General features: G+C 37.0%; 1 protein-coding gene across 7 annotated transcripts in view; it reads right to left on the bottom strand.

The window, feature by feature from the left end:
• Positions 1-17,733, bottom strand: part of EFR3A (EFR3 homolog A) — a 186,371-nt gene that overhangs the window by 150,270 nt on the left and 18,368 nt on the right. For 5 of the 7 annotated variants that reach the window (XR_003002748.1, XR_003002749.1, XM_024741301.1 and 2 more), the window contains exons 2-4: positions 4,177-4,253; positions 1,848-1,975; positions 454-604 (exon numbers count right to left, since the gene is read on the bottom strand). Coding sequence is in view for 4 of the 7 variants with exons in the window: in XM_024741301.1 (XP_024597069.1) it covers positions 454-604; positions 1,848-1,975; positions 4,177-4,253 (356 nt within the window). In the remaining 3 variants the exon portion in view is untranslated. Of the gene's footprint in view, positions 1-453; positions 605-1,847; positions 1,976-4,176; positions 4,254-7,561; positions 7,623-17,733 lie in introns of those variants that run through there. The other 2 variants (XM_024741303.1, XM_024741302.1) reach the window with 2 other exon arrangements.

Genomic DNA, 17,733 nt, shown 5'->3' with positions numbered 1-17,733 from the left:
CTTCCTCAGAGATGAAGTTGGAACTGAAAGACTGAAGGTTATACAATGAAACTAAAGACAAGAGGAAAAAGGTTATCACTGTATTTTATTTTCTTTATTAGATATGCCTTCCCCAACCCCACACATGTTTAACAAACTATGGTTCCAGATAAAAGAAAATGAATGATGTTAGCAGAAATAGTTCAGAAGTAGTGTAAGAAGGCCTGGGGGGAAAAGAAAGGCCTTCCATTTATGGCCAACTGAGTTTCTGTTGTTCCTTATGATTGGTTAACATCCCAGATTTCAAAAGCAGCGACAATAAAAGCTAGAGACAAAATGTTCTAATCATCTACCATTGTACTGGTTGTCCAAATGCCCTGACCAGAGCATCTGCTTCTACCAGATAGACACTCTAAAAAGAGTTAATCCAAGTTATGCTAATTAAACTTAAAATCAGAGAATAGTTTTACTCACAGAATTTGTTCCAAGAACTTGAAGCTTTGGTTCCCCTGATTCCAGCAGCTTTGCTACCATATGAAGAAAGCTTTCTACAAATGGCTTGATGCTTTGAGAATGGCAGGCCATAAGAAGTTGGTCCAATGCCTCCATAGCAATTAAAACATACCTAAATATAAGAGAAAAATAATGTCAACACATCTCTAGCTCTCTTAATTCTCCTAATCACTTTCATAGGGATAATTAAAATAAGTTTACTTAAATGCACAGAACACAGAAAGGCAAATTTAGCAGCTTCTAAGTGAGATCCTAATCTTCACACAACACAAATGATCTTGAGATTATAAAATAGTCCTCATGTGGAAAGTATACAGAAACTATACTGTACTATCCCATTTTCTCCTGCTCACCAAAAACTCTCCCAGAGCTTCTTTAACATTACCTTCATGTGAATTTTTTTGCAAACACAAATATTCTCCATTTTCCAGGCTTTTAACCACATTTCTTTGCATCCAACCCAAAAGTAATTATAAGAAATGTGCCTAAATTTCTAACACAATCTATTTGTATTTGTAAATATGAGTATATAAAACACTATCAGCAATATTATAAGGAAAGGTATCATACATTTTACCATATAATTCATCAGATTTTAAAGCTTGTACTAAAAATTAAAATTCAGACTTCAGATAACTTTGCTTGAACAATCAACTATAAAAACTACTTGTATCAAGACTCACATTTGTATCAAATGCTCTAAATGGTAACAATGCAGAAGTAGAGAGAGCCAGTATAGCACTTGGAGAAAGGAATACTCTAAGAAACTAGTATCATAAAATGACAATATGGAAAAGTATTTATAAACCAAATTGCAAAGTTACTGCTGTTCAAGCACAGAGAATGGATTAAGATGGTAGACTTTTATTTATAGGTGGATGCATAGCTAGCACAGGTCAAATCAGCATGCTTACGTATTCTGAACCTTAAGCCTAACATAGCTCTCTTTTATTGCTCCTCTGATAGGTAAAACTGGAGCTGTGATAAAAATCAGTTCGTTAACAGAATTTCCGATAGTTTTCAATTTTGAGACTGATTTTTAAATTACAGTACTGTGCTGACAGACTAAGGGAATCAATTTCTACTATTTCCATTAGGGAAGTCTTAAAAATTAATGGATACTTAAACAACTCTGTTAAGTAACATGAGTTTATTCTTAAACCTGACCACCAGGAAAGTAATAAAAGCTACAGTATTAGCTATTCGGTATTACACATTTCCTTATATGATATTACAATGTTTTATTCTCCATATGTTATCTTTCCCTGACTAGATGGCAAAATAATTTATAGGATGATTTAGCCTAGGAAGAATTTTCCAAAGATACTATATTAGCAGAAATTTAGTTTCCTTACCCAGAACGATGTCTGACAACATCCCTGCTCAACCTTTCTGCCAGGTAAGAACCAATTCGATCCAGTTTCTCTGGAGCAGATACAGCATAAAATGTCAATTTCTCCATATCAGCTTTAACGAGGCCATCCTAAAAATAAAAATTAAAAAAACAAGTGAAATAGGTTATATTTATATTTTCATGCTTATTTTTTGTATTTCTAAGTGTTGCCTGCTTCACATTTCCCCTTTTTGGATTGGTAATTAATCCATATTTATGCTGAACCTTCCTGGATATAGCCTCTTAAGAGCTTATCACCATTCTGGATATGTAGAATTTTCAAAAAGTTAAATAAATGCCCCATTTAGGAAAAGCATTTAAATATGCTTTCACAAGCAATGGATTATTCTAACACCTTCCTTTACAGAAAAATAGCTCAATTAACTGCATATAGTATGTAAGGAATAGAATGTATTTTAGTCATTATAAGAAAAGGTTTGGTTATTTGTTCCCCTCATTAGAGCACTCTTTGAAGGCACAGACTATGACATGTAGACCTCTGCACTCTGGGTATCTACTGTTGGACGTGTTTTGGATATACCACAAGATTTGTTCGTTTAATAAATTGAAAATAAGAAATGTAGTCAATTGGGTTTATGGTTGCCATATGTATGCAAGGTTCATGTAAATCTTTTCTTTTCCTTAAACCTTATTTTACAGATTGCTATTTACGTAAATCTTACCTAAATACTTGGCAAAAATAAAGATTCTTTCTGTAACCATTCTCTAATTTACCTGCCACCACTCCCATGATCAAAAGTATTCAAAGCTCCCTCACTGCCTGTAAGTTACAGGGGATAAAGTAGGTGCCTTGTCTGTCATTTACATTCCTCCCTAATCTGCGCTCCACCTTATCTTCAGTAATCATATGTTCCAGATTCCTTAAGGAAATGATCTGAATATTCAGTCTATTAAATGATACTTCTGAAACTTCCAATCAGGAACTGTGTACAATTATCACTCATTACACTTCAATTAGGCTATAGGCACCTTCATTTGAAGGCTCTTGTTTGCAAATGTATCTCTTACTTTACCATGATTTTTCTCTTGCCGGCAACAAAGAGACTAATCTCTGCTTCTCCAGATGGTGTACATCCTTCAGAGTTCAGCAAATTACATTTCTTCTGAGAATGCTTCACAGAGATTGCCAACCCATGTGATACCTCCCTGATATAAAGGCAGAAACTTTACCACCTGTTTTACTTAACATTTTTCTTACTGATTTATGCATTGTGATTTAATATTTAGTATGCTTTCGCTTTATATCAGTCAAATGGATGGAAAGCTTCTTAAAGGCAGGTACCATATCTTAGAGTTATTTATATGCCATAAATTATCCAGGATATCTCGCAGCCAAAATATTTAATTGATAGGCCTCCTAAAAATAGCTGAATATTTAAATCAGATTTGATTAACAATGAGGTGTATCTCATAAATTAATATCAAGATAACCAAAAGGTTTCTAGGCTTGGCTACATTTTAAAATAAAGCAACTTCTGGAAGTCAAACCCATGTAACACTTTTTCGTTCCTATCCATTTAACACTAGACTAAAGGAGTCTTGGAAAATTTAAGACAGTGTCAAACAAAATCAATCAAAGACAACTGCTTTGAAACCAGTCATCTTCCACAATAAAGTAACTTTTATAAAAAATTAAAAAGCACTTAAGTAAAAAGAGAACAAACTCTGCCTGGAATATTCTCCCCTTACTTCTCAATTCTCTTCTGAAAATTGTGTGACCAACCCTATTTATTCTTTGGATCTTCGCCTAGATTTCATTTCCTTCAGGCCTTTCTTCTCCCAAGCCCAGATTAGATATCATTCCTACCTACTCCAGCAGTACCCTGTACTTATTTCTCTATCACAGCATATTGTTTCACACAATATTGTAATTGCCGATTTACTTGTCTAGGAGCTTGGTGAGAGCAGAAGACCAAGTCTGTATTCACAGTTGTGTTCTTTTGGCATTTCATACAAATGATCTGACACTAGTTCATAAATTTTTGGTAAGTGAGTATTACTTGAATTTAGGAACTATACAGACTAAAGAACATCATCCGTCCATCATTCTGAATTTATGCTTTAATCTAAGAAAAGAATCTGAAAGTCAGACAAGCAAGCATGGATCATTTACAGGTTAAAAAAAACAGAGTAGTATAAAAATAGTAGTGTACATGATGAGATTTGGGAGTAAAAGTAGAGAAATGCAATTAGGGAAACCTTTAGGGAGGTCAGCAGGGGGGAAGGACGGGTCAGCAAAGAGAAGGATCAGTAGATGTAGATCAAATTACTTTTGGATCTTCGGGGAATATGTTGTCCACCAGGCGTTTGTAGCGAGGACGCAAAGCTGAACAGCAGCAACACACTCCTGTTCAAAAAGAATAAAATCACAAAATACAGAGATTAATCGTATGGTAAACTGACCTAGAAATTCAAGTTCTGAACATTTATGGGTTATTTAAAATAAAGGGGGAAAGTACAAACAGCCAGAAATAGAAAAAGGCATGCAAATTCAATTACTTAAGAAGTGAAAAAGTTAAATTTCTCCTCCCCTCCCCAAAGACACCAGGTCAAAATGAACATGCTAATTAATTACTCCAAAGTTTCAAACCAAACTGTTCAAACTGTTTTGGGGCATGTGTGTGTGTACACACATGCATGCACATCCACGTAAAACCTGCCCCATTCATCCTATAAAGCCTATACACAACTGGTACCCCACCTTGCCTCCCTTCTGGTCTCATTTCCTACTACTCTCTGCAGCCCCTACCCCTACCTCTACCTCTACCTCCCTCACCTGCACTTTTCCTGCCCAGCCCAATCCACTCAGCTCCAGCTACAATGGTCTTAAAATGGCAGTTCGCTCCTAGTGTAGCTGGTGAAAACAGTTAACACCTGTATCTATATGATGCATCATACAAAGGAACCACAAGAGTGAGGGAGAATCAACATCAAGGGAAAGTCCAGGAATTTCAAAAAATGCTCAAAGGCTGCTCTATACATTTTCAGTTGTTGGCATCTTGGAAAGAGTCAAGGATTTGGATTAGAAGACCTGGGTTCATTCCAATTGTTTCACTTAAATGGCTACATGACCTTGGGTAAGGCACATCAACTCTCTGGAAAGAGCTATGTAAGTAGGAGGGATCCATTTTCTTGTCCTACAAACTAATAACTTCACGGGAATGTTGGTCTTGAGCCGTTATAAAATTCTTCCCATGATTTATGAAACTGGGGTATGTGTGTCTGTGTGTAAGTGTGCACTTGTATGTATTTAGAAACCAAAATATGGTGTGAGAGAACACTTAAGCTAGAAGTTAAGAGAACGCAGACTTAAGCAGACTTCTATTATCTTATTGAGTAATGTTATTCAACAGACAACTTCTCCAGACCTCACTCTGCTCATGAAGTATACATGACTCATGCATGCAGTCATATACAACGTCAAGTTAAGTGCCCAACAGGCCAAAACATGTAAGACTGAGTCCAGATTTGTCATAGAATGGAGCCATTATATTGATAAAAACAAGACAGAATTAAGACATGTACAGCATCTTTGGTTACCATAAAGCAGTGTGCATACATTATTTAACATTTCCAGCAAATCTGCTAGGTATTATTATCACTACTACTTTACAAGAGTGGAAACTGTAGCAGAACTGACCAAGTAACTTACTCAACATCAATGGCTGGGTGAGAATCCAATGTCTAACTCTGAAACCTCATGCTCTTTCCACAAATCCAGAGATATTAATGGTCAAATCAATCAACATCCAAATATTTCATCTGCACCTGCTATGTCCCTAGCCACCATCTGTGGCTAGATGCCACAGATACAGGAAAGTATAAGAGACAAGATCCCTGCCCTTGAGAAGTTCATAAACTTGTTATTAAAAAAAAATAGTGGATAATTCAGCAATATATACATAGGCACTACATGCTGATAATGTAAAATGTTATACATTGTTCAGGATGTTTTCTACTTTAATAGAAGAAAATATTCCAAAGAGTCCATTAGGGAATTTTTTTCAGACTAACACCAAAATACCTGAACTCTTTTTAAAGTCCAAAAGCAAAACACAGGCTAGATTACTAGAAAGAAAAACGAGGGTAAAAGCCAAGTAAGCAAAAGTCATATCTCTGTGTCAACTATACCTAATATAAAAATACTTCAGATGAATATTAATACACTGAAATAAATTAAAATCAAATATGTATCAAGTGATTAACTTATATAGGGCACTGAGCTAGAAACTGCAATGATGAAAGCAGTTTATAACCTGATAAGAAGATTAGGATGAATACTTTGCTATCACTAACACAAGGCCAAATATAGTAAATTCAAATTGCTATTATGGCAAAGAGAGAATGGAACTGAAAAACAAGTCCCAAAGCTTCAAGTTTCCTGTCAGAATGGTAAATTATATAATTTTCAATAGGTAAGAAAGAACTCTTAATAAGGTATTATGTCTCACACTGACACTTTCTGATATTATACACTGCTTTTAGTTTAAAGAGGCTTCCAAAAAATGGGGACTTGAAATACACATAATATCCAGTTCCCACTTTCAGGAAGCTTAGGTGTACTGGAAGAGACAGATGAGTAAAAAGACACAGGTTAGCATGGGGTTAAAGGGCAGGGGCTCTGGGGTCACACAGACCGTGGTGAACCCAAGGTCTCTCACTGTCCACCTAGGAAGGCACGTTACCTTCTCTTATTTTACCTACATTTCCTTACCAGTTAAATGGGTGTAATAACGCCTTCTTCATATTTATTGGGAAAATGAAATAAAACTATATGTAAAGTTCTTATTAAGGGTGTAATACACAGTAAGCATTCAATAAAATGGTAGTTATTACTAGTAACGCTGTAAGTACTTATAATCGGGGTAAGCAGAGGTGCTTGAGGGCCCTTGAGATAGTATTGCCAACAACGTGAAAACCTTTGCTGAGAATTAATCATCTAAAAATCCAACAAATTTTACGTGTGGTTCACAGCAAGCCTTCAATAACAAGAGGAGCACCAGTGGGGTAACTGCTGTTTTCTGAACGTGACGTGTGCAGCACTCCACACTAAGTACTTTATGGCATCGTTCATCTGTTCCTACCGCAGCTCTCTGAGGTGCTATTTTCAGCCTTGTGTGATAAACAAGGAAACAGAGGCTAAGGGAGGCCCATTTGCCCCATATCATACAGCCGGTAAGGAGAGGAGCTGAGATTCCAAGCAGATCTGATGACTTTAAAGGGTAACTGCCACTCTGAATTCAAGTACCAGACAATTTCTAAATTACTTTAAACATTTTAGCTCTCCACAAACCATTACCCATGAACATGACTGCAGGAATGAGTCTGGCTAACAGATGAGGAATGCACTGCCAATGGAGGGAAATGAACAATCACAGTGAGCTTCTCCAGGAGGTTCAAAACGAAACAAAACAAAAACAACTTCTTGACCACTTACTATGCATGAAAACTTACCAACTATAGAGAAGACAGATGAAACTAGATTTGAAAGCTTCAATTTACTCAGGTTTCTATAAAATGGTAACATACTGAAGGTAATACAAGGTGAAAGTGAGTGGTAACAGTAATCACAAAAGAAAGAACTCTATTTTAAATAAGACAATGCTGTACTTATAAACACCACAAGAACAAGTAAAATAAAATCATTGGACCTACTGAGGCACAGAAATGTGGGTGACTCCCTTGCTGAAGTCAGTTCATAAGGCTTTTCGAGTTCAGCTGCAGGTACCTGAACATAGTCCTTCATGTTGTAGGAGACGATTTTCTAGCTGATCTTCCTGCTTAGATCCTTTTACCTACTGTGCAGGAAGCGCCTAGTTCACTTTACTTGTAATTAATTAACAGAAGGTTCTAATACACTGTAACTTAGCTAACGTGTTGACATCAAATATAAAGCTATGGAGAACTTGATAATATCCCTATCAAATTCTGCTGACAAGGCCAAACAGCTTAAACAAGATACTATTAAAGTATTGTATTGCTAGTTTACTAACTATAGATTTTCATATAGTTTGAATAAGAAAATAAACTTACATTGTTTTCTTAAAGCATTCCTTTAATTCCTCCTCATCCTAGCTTCTGATCCCTTCCAACAAACTCCTCAGTTTTCAACTGCTTCCCAACCTCGTCTTGTCCAAAGGAAAAAGGGGCTAAGCATATCACAAGAAAGCCTCAAGCAACTGGCAGGTCTAAGCAATATGAATTCTTCCTTTAAATTTAATTCTAACACATAAAGGACAAGGTAATTCACCATTCTCCTCCTGCAGCATATGGAATTTAGAACCCTACGTATGATATAGCAGGAGGAGAAACAGGAAGTCTCAAGTAGGTAAGTGAACTATGGGAAAATGGAACTGGGGCATAGCTGGAAAGAAAAATTATGACCCAAAAAAAAGTGCCAAGCTGCATATTACATGGTGTGCACACAGGCTCATGGGGCAACCTGTTCAATAATGCTCTCTGAGCCTTAGTGAGGAAACAGAAAAATCCTACCCATCTCTCAGGGTTAGGAGTACTAAATCAATATAAAAAATTGCCTGGAATATAGAAGCCACTTTAAAAACATTATATATATATATATATATATATATATCCAAAACCTTTTGGAAAAAAAATTTTTTTTTGGTAAATTCTGCTCTCCTAAATTAACCATTTCTTCTTTAAAGACACCCAAGACACCATGTGGATTCACCAGCGTCTCCTAGTCCTCGCCTCAGGCAGGAGTGAAATGTATCGACCTCTATCGTCCTCCTTCTTTCATGGTGAGGTGTCAGAAATAATTTCCAACCCGTCCTGATCCAACAGGCATTCACAGAAGGACTTGAGTAGCTGCACAGAAAACCTCATGTCTGAGCTGACAGAAGCCATGAATCGGATACATGGGCATACAGGGATGCTGGGAGAATTCTGCTTAATGGGGCCAATAATCTAAGTGGTTGGTCCACCAGTGAGGACTCCTAGTTTGTGATGACATTTGCTTTCCTATGCAGCTTTGTAAGTCTGGGGGTTTGGATAATTAATTAAGACCCCTTTTAAAATAAGTTACTTATGCTTTCAACTAACTATATTACCAATGATAATTTAAATCTAACTGGAAATAGTAATATCTCCAGTATTAAATTATTAATAATTAAACTATTAATGTCTATTATTAAACACCAAAATGGCACTGGGTACTTGGGAAAAAGCTATCCTCTAAAACAAAAATAATGAAGTTGAAGAATGTTTAGATCTTATGATGGGAACCAACTGTATGACTTTGAATTAGGTTTGTCTCATGATCTATTAAAGGAGAAATTAACAGTATCTATAACTTCTACAAAACAACTATATTATCTCTGTTAATTCTAACATGTAATGCATTAGGAATTCTCTGGCATATTTAGGGCTTACACATACTTTCCAATGGGAATGGCTATGATTCTGGATTTTGGTCTTTATGCTATTTCTATCATTGTATCTATAACAAATTACTGTACTTATACACATGTCTGTCTTTCCCCCATGAAAATGAGTCACTCCAACATAAAGCCCATGTTTTGTTCATTGTTGTGCATGTCTGGAATATATCAGACATTCACAAAAAATATTCCTTCACTAAATGAATTTGGACCCAAAGTTCACTGGTAAACAAAATGAATTTAATATCTGTTGATATGTGCTGTAAAAATCAAAATGATAAAGTACACTGTCCACCACAAAATACTAAATAAATGCCAGAACAATGTAAGTTCTCCAGCGCACAGCTGACAGTGTCACATGAATCACTCTAAACAATTCATGCTTTATTTCTAGGCCTAGTGGAAGCTATCAGTAATCAAGGTGAAAAGAGACAGCGTGTTTTTCTATTAGAAGATTTAAAAAATTCACTACTTCAATACCTCGAGCCCTATGGTATCCAAAGCCCTTTAAAAGAGTCTGCATCATGGCTTCCCTGGTGGCGAAGTGGTTGAGAGTCCGCCTGCCGATGCAGGGGACGCGGGTTCGTGCCCCGTTCTGGGAAGATCCCACGTGCCGCGGAGCGGCTGGGCCCGTGAGCCATGGCTGCTGAGCCTGTGCGTCCGGAGCCTGTGCTCCGCAATGGGAGAGGCCACAACAGTGAGAGGCCCGCATACCACAAAAAAAAAAAAAAGAGTCTGCACCACATACATTCTCTTTAAGGTTAAAATTAAAAGTCAAGTTATTCATTCAGTTAGTGTCAGAACAAGACATTCACTTCATACAATTAAAAGATTTAGTAATATTACAGTCCCACTCACACATATCCCTCCCAAGTACTGAACACTTAATATGTAGATTTACATATACCATACACACACATATAGACACCATATATAAAGTCTGTAATACGGGTGTTATTCCTGCACTTCAACACATGCACAAGGTACTGCGTTAAGAGCCACAGAGGATCAAAAAGGTAACTATCTACTTGAAAAGACAAAGGTTTAAAAATTGAAATTTAAAACAAGATTTGGACAACACTGGAGGACAAGGGACATCTAATGTCAAATGGACCACATGGCCATAGGGCCACAGAAGTTGAGAGAAGAGAGAAAGCACTCCCAGGTCAAATGAAGGGAGGTTTTGTGAAGGACATAGGATTTGAGCTGAGGGCTCCCCCTGAAGAACAAGTAGACTGAACTATAAGGATACACTGAAGACAATGGAGGACAATGACAGGCAGATGGAACAGTGCAAGTTTCACTGTGGAGGACGCTGCATGGAAAACCCAAAAGGCGTTTTCTAATGACCCAGAGCTTAGAAAGGAAGGAACATGGAAGGCGGCACAAAGGAAGCATCAAAAGGGTTTGGTGACTAATTAGACAGGGGTCAAAGTAAAATGGGAACAAAATAGTCTTATCTTTAGGAAAGTGTTCCTTTTGAAAGGATTCTAATCCATTAGAGGAGTATTTTATTACATGATTCTTTCCGCATGTAATTCTATACGTTCTCTCCTTTCATTCTCAATTTCACTACTTGTTCTTTATTCCCAGGCACATAAACTTCATGGAAAAGAGGACAACAAAGGCAGTAAATGGAATTAAAGTTCCAACTCTTTTTTAAAAGATGGTCTTTCCACTGCATTGCAATACTTGCCTCTACAAAAGGCATAACATAGACAAAACTCTGCACACTTCACAAAACTACTCTGAGGGCTTCCCTGGTGGCGCAGTGGTTGAGAGTCCACCTGCCGACGCAGGGGACACGGGCTCGTGCCCTGGTCCGGGAAGATCCCACATGCTGCGGAGCGGCTGGACCCGTGAGCCATGGCCGCTGAGCCTGCGCGTCCGGAGCCTGTGCCCCACAACGGGAGAGGCCACAACAGTGAGAGGCCTGCGTAACGAAAACAAAACAAAACAAAACAAAAAACTACTCTGAGATACTCTCTGTAGGGAAGAAACAGCATTTTGCTGCGTCAACTAGTGATCAGTCTGTACTCAACACATTTTTCCCCCACTATCACAATTTTAAAGGAAAAAAATATATTAGGCATTGTCCTACTTACAGTCAATTTACAGATTTATACATAGACTTTACAGTATACTACCATACTTAACTGAAAAAAATAAATATTACTCAGTAGAGTTACACAAGGACAAGAGCAATAAAATACAGAATAATCATGGCTTTTAGAAAATCTAATCCTGCAAGATTGCATTTGAAAACCTTTTGGAATCCTCATATGAAAAAAAAAATACCACAAACATTAAAACAAGGAAATACAATTCTCTATTCATTTCATCTGATGTTGGCTTAGTTTGCAAAACAAATAAGGAAGGATCCACTGGATGACACAGAAACCAGAGCTACAACAGGAAAAAAAAAAGTACTCACAGCTCTGTCCCCACCACCATTAGGACATAATGTATGGTTCATCCCTACTTCTAAGACCATATGACCAGACACTGCGTGCCACAGACTTTCTTCAAGTGCACTCAGGGGTGGTCTTGGAAGGGAGTACACGGCGCTCCGGTGTCCCCATCTCCGGAGGTAAGAAATTAGATGAGGCAGAACTGAAAACTGAAATAGTATGTGATTCCCTTTTTTGTTTAATAGGTGAAATGCTGACTAAAGGTCCTCTATGATAATGTCAGTAGAACTGTTAGGAATTACAAAAGGAATCACATTTTCTCCAGATGTAATTGTTTAAAAAAGCATGTGAACTTTCCTCTTGAATCCACACCATGGTGCTATTATACCGATAATTATTTTGCACAATTAATATGTTTGGGGGGAAGAGAGAATTATGTAATGGTCAAAGATAAATGTAAGGATTATGATTAAGATAAAGGAAGAAGGGCATAAGGCAAATCAGAGTATGTAAAATTTGTCACGTAACTGAGAAGGTAAAATACTAAAGCACAAATGTGTTTTAAGAGTCCTATTTAAAACACAGTCTAACAAAAACTCTAGCAGACAAAAAACCCTTTATCTTCAAAAGGAGATTTAATACCCAGCTAGGGAAACAGTTGGCAAAGTAACTGAGGGCTCTGACAGTTTCCATCTCTGTAGTATATTTCAACAAACCAATCTTTGGAGCTTTGTACAAAAACTTACTTTCCACTTCTCAGAGCAAATCTTGGTAAATATGTAATATGACAAAGCTAGCCAAAGAGTACAGGAGTATCCTACATTAAGAAGGAAATGTGTTCTTCAAAGATAAACAAAAACTGAGATCAGTGTATATCTAAATTCCTTTACTATGAAGAACAACAAAAGAAACTGAACTTACAACTTTCCCTTTAGTTAGAACTTCTTGTAAAGAACCCTTAACGTGAACAAATGTTCATGAAACACCATGGAATATTGCTTTTTTATGTGTTCTTGAACATTGTTTTTCTTATATCAACGCCTAGACATAAGCTAATGGCCCAAGAATTCTCTCTCACCCATTTAGAATCCATTTTGAAAGGGCAAAATTTTCTTGAGACAGCCAAAACCTTCTATTGTATGGTTCAAAAATAAGTTAAAAATTCCACATTTAAGAAACACAAAAATTCTCAATAAAAATAAAGATGCTATTAGTGCTACTTGTTAGAGGACAACAAAACTTCAGGGTCTAGGAATCCTCACATTAGAAATCAAAATACAGAAAGAGCCAGTAACATTAACACAGCAAAGACAAACTTGCAGAGCCTCAGAAGGACCTCTATGGATTAAGTAAAGGCAAGAACTCCATTTGCAAATCACTGATTCAGATGGTTCTGAGGCCCAGGGATGCTTAGTAATTTAGCATCTCTAGAGTGACTTGAGGATGCTATTAATAATTATGCCAGGACCAGTGATATAAATCTTGGCAGTCACAGGCAACCTAGGACCTAGGATTATCCTTATTCTCTTAGACGGAGTGTTGGGACATGTCTAAAGGCATCAAACAAAGTAGACAAGTTTTCAGTTATAGCTACAAAATGAGGAAAAGCAACAACAATCCAGCCAAGGAAGATAAAGAAAAAGGTAAGGAAAAAAAAAAAAGAAACATAGAACATTGGTTTAAAAAAATAATAATAACTTAAGAGTTTACCTGGCTTTAATTTTTCTGGTATATAATAACTACAATCATAATATGTCAAATGATGTAATAATTTTTGTTATTAACTGGTAAATTCCCTGCACATCTGTAATTAATGTTCTATCAAATGCCTACTACAGTCAAGGTACGAAGCTAGGGACTGTGATGGGATGTGTGAGTAAGTCACAAAACTGGTTCCTAACATGAAGACCTTTAAAATATAACAAAACTGTTTTTTGTTTTTCGTTATTTTTTAGATTCCATATATGTGTTAGCATGCGGTACCTGTTTTTCTCTTCCTCGGGGCAGAACAGGAATAAAGATGCAGACGTACAAAATGGACTTGAGGACACAGGGATGGGGAAGGGTAAGCTGGGACAAAGTGAGAGAGTGGCATGGACATATACACACTACCAAATGTAAAATAGATAGCTAGTGGGAAGCAGCCGCATAGCACAGGGAGATCAGCTTGGTGCTCTGTGACCACCTAGAGGGGTGGGATAGGGAGGGTGGGAGGGAGATGGAAGAGGGAGGGGATATGGGGATATGTGTATATGTATAGCTGATTCACTTTGTTATACAGTGGAAACTAACACACCATTGTAAAACAATTATACTCCAATAAGGATGTTAAAAATTTTTTTTAAATATCAAGCAACAAAAAATACTAACAAAATTGTAAGAAATCAATACTACAGAAAACAAGATGAGTATTCCTTTACTAAAAACAAAAGGCAGATGCAAACAAAACCATAATGGCAAGTAACCAAATTCACCCTCAATCTCCAGGTAGAATTATATACATCGAATTATGCTGATTTTTCTACCACACTCTTAACACAAACGTTATCTCTAGGGAACAGTTAGAACACCCTCAACTTCCCTAACTAAAACAACACTCTCAACTCTTCTGCTTTTATGATGTGAATGTGTTTATTACTCTCTTTTGATAAAAGGTTACCTCATAAGAAATCCTACCTAAGTAAACTGTGTTTCCATAGTACAATGCTTTCCTTAGGGTTCTATGAGCCATCTGAAAAAGAGTCTCCTGGAATATATGTTTTTAACTGAACACTCCCTGGTCCCAGCCAGGACCTTCTGAGTCAGTCTCTAGAGATGGGATACCAGAATTCCTATTTCTAGAAATAACCCCCGCTTCCTACTATGACCATTCAAGTTCTCAAGAATCACTCCCCTTGCATAATGATTTAAAGAACTACGTATATGATTTTTTCTTATTGTGTACTTGAGGTACGCAGGACATTGTACTTACTATCTAATTTACGCAATGGATAAAAAATTATAATACCGGCGGCATCTTAAGTTCATCTAATACATTATAATAAATGAATCATATAAAGCACCATTTATGAGACCAAATGAATGACAGAGACGATAAATGCTAGGGCATTTGGCAACAACGTCACAGAAGATACTGACCTGATAGAACTTCACTGCCAACAGTGCACTGGTATTCGTGGCTGAGGTCTCTAGAACTTCCCCATCACTGTGAGATGCCACCACCATACCTCCCTGTGGACTAGATTTTCTAAGCAACTTACGTTAAGTGAATATTTGGCAGACCCATGCTGGAGGTAAATCAGGGTGAGGCACTAAATGGCCTTTAAAATCCTAAATCAAGTACTGGAGCAAAGGAAAACAAATTATCATGGTCAGACGTCGCACATGATTTTCCAAAATATGACCACAACTTTGAAATTTCCCCTTTTCCTAAAAGACTGCTCTGGTATGCTTCTCTGTATTTCATGCCACTTTATCCTTAAAATGATCAGTCCTTGGAATTTATTTTACATGCAATAGCTAAAGAATGAGCTACACAGTTTGGAAAATTTTTCTATTCTCCTGACCTACCTTTCCTAGAGAAAATTTCTATTATAAGGAGGAAGGGTGACTTATTTTACTGGTGAGTCTGGACAAAGGAACTGAGCGTGCCTTGAAACATAAGCTCCGGATATGTATCCTTAGCACTTATGCAATGCCCAGCACATAGAGAGAGTGCATATTTGTTTGTTGAATGAATGAACAGTGCACTCTCAAAGGTTTCTCTTTCAAATCTGCATTCTGCAAGTCACTCTTTCTGCCTCTACGTGATCAGTATATTTGGTCCTGGAAGGCTGTCTCTACGTGGCCACTAGGGGGTTACCCAGAAGTCTAACTCAGAGTGTCCTCCTTGCAGAAGGCTGGTAAGTGCATTTGCTCTGCCAACCTGGAATGTCCCTTAGACACATCGCTGGAAAGTCTAGATTTGGCTGGAAAGTAAGTGGGAAGCCTGATGATAGACAAAAGTCAAACCATATTTTCTGACCCGGCTTTACTAGTAATAAAGCTCATATTTTGACTTTTATCAGTCTGATATTTATATTTCTCTCAATTGGTTCCAAATTCAGAGGGGAACAAGGGTGCAACTGCTACAGTCTTAAAATCAACAGATATATCTAATTGGAAAAAACACATACACAATCACATTAATTCTTTTAGCAAGGTTTTCATGAGACCTGCCATGCCCCAGGCACTAGGCTAAATGCAGGGAAGACAAATACAGGTCGAAGTCCTTGGCCTTCAGGAGCTCATAGTCTGATAAGAGAACATAATCACATACAAAGAGAATTATAACTCTATGTGACAACAGCTATGACAGAAGAGATTGCTATAGGAGAACAGCAGTACAGCCCTAACCTTCCTGCAAGAAGTAATAACTAAACTAAGTCTTGAAGAAGTAGGAATTCAGCAAAGGGGGGAGGATTATCGTTCTAGGTGGAGAGAGCCACATGTTAAGAACAAGAGTGTAGTTTTAATTTGCAAACAAACATGAAGTTCTGCAATATGAGAGAAATGGCTAGACAAACTTGTAGGAAGCCGACTTGGAGACCAACTGAACTTAGAAGGTATAAAGAGGAAGGAGTCAAAAGGAACAGACAGGGTAGTTTGGACAAGTGGTTGGATGGTGGTGTCCAATAAGGAACAGAGGAAGACAAATTTGGGGGTAGGAGGAAGTATCAAAAAGAGAATAAATTTTATTTTGCACATGTTAAACTTGAGGTTACAAACCTGAAAGTGGGACATCCTGTAGTAGGCAAGTGATCTAGACTAGAAATATAAATTTAAGAACCAAAAGCATATAAATGATAGCAAAAGCAACTAGTTTGAGTAGCTAAGGTCGTCAAAGAAAAATAGGATGTAATTGGGGAGAGAATCCTGGGGAAAGCAAACATTTAAATAATGACTGGCAGAGAAGGAAGTGAAAGGGAAGATATTTAAAGAAATAGGAAGAAAACTACAAAAAGAATAGTGTTAGAGAAAACAAAGGAGAGTTTTCCAAATCCTATACCTTCTATAAAAGTACCAATTACATAGATAAAATAAGAACTCCAAAAATAAATAAATAAATAAATAAGAAAGACTCCAAGAATGAGGAAACAGCAGAAAAAGAAATTAAGAGCATTTTTAAAAACAAGTAAACTGAAAATCTCAGACTTTACAGTAATATAAATTAAAATTTCAAGATATGTTAAATATTTTAACCCAAACTAAATCAAAGCAATGGCAGTTTCAAAATATCCAGAATGAAAATCACTGTTTTACAGACTCTACACTTGATGTGGGAAAAAATAAAGAGACTAATCACATAATTTACAATGATTATAGGTTCTTATTAAAAATAAAATGATGGATAATATGAAATATCCCTTAAAAGGATCTAGTAATGTATTTCATTACTATTTTAATCAGTTTTTAGTAAGATACAAGGCTCCTATCTGAAATACAGAACTAGATGATATTCTATAATTTTTAGTTAATAATGAAGGATAAAATAATTGATTAGAATGAGATAATCGCAAAATAAAAGTTCTACTAAAATAAAGATTGGGGCTACCCTGGTGGCACAATGGTTGAGAGTCCGCCTGCCGATGCAGGGGATGCGGGTTCATGCCCTGGTCCTCTGGGAGGATCCCACATGCCGCGGAGCGGCTGGGCCCGTGAGCCATGGCCGCTGAGCCTGTGCATCCGGAGCCTGTGCTCCGCAACACGAGAGGCCACAACAGTGAGAGGCCCACGTACCGCAAAAAAAAAAAAAATGAATTGCTGTTGGATTTGACTAACTGTAGACAGACTGTGGTATCGTAGATTTGAAGGCTACCAAATGCAATTCATAATGCTTAACAAAAATTTTCATTCTTTTAGTTTGAAGAAATGTTTAGCACAGAATGTATCATGTAGTAAATGTCAAAATATCAGGTACTACCCAAATACTTAAAACACATCATGTAAAAAAAGGACTAGTCTGTAATGCCCTCAA

The sequence above is a fragment of the Neophocaena asiaeorientalis genome, unplaced genomic scaffold (assembly GCF_003031525.2).
Source record: "Neophocaena asiaeorientalis asiaeorientalis breed wild unplaced genomic scaffold, Neophocaena_asiaeorientalis_V1.1 scaffold177, whole genome shotgun sequence".
In the NCBI taxonomy this organism is placed as follows: Eukaryota; Metazoa; Chordata; class Mammalia; order Artiodactyla; family Phocoenidae; genus Neophocaena; species Neophocaena asiaeorientalis.
The sequence above is the reverse complement of the archived record's forward strand: the minus strand, read 5'-3'. Positions and strand labels throughout refer to the sequence as shown.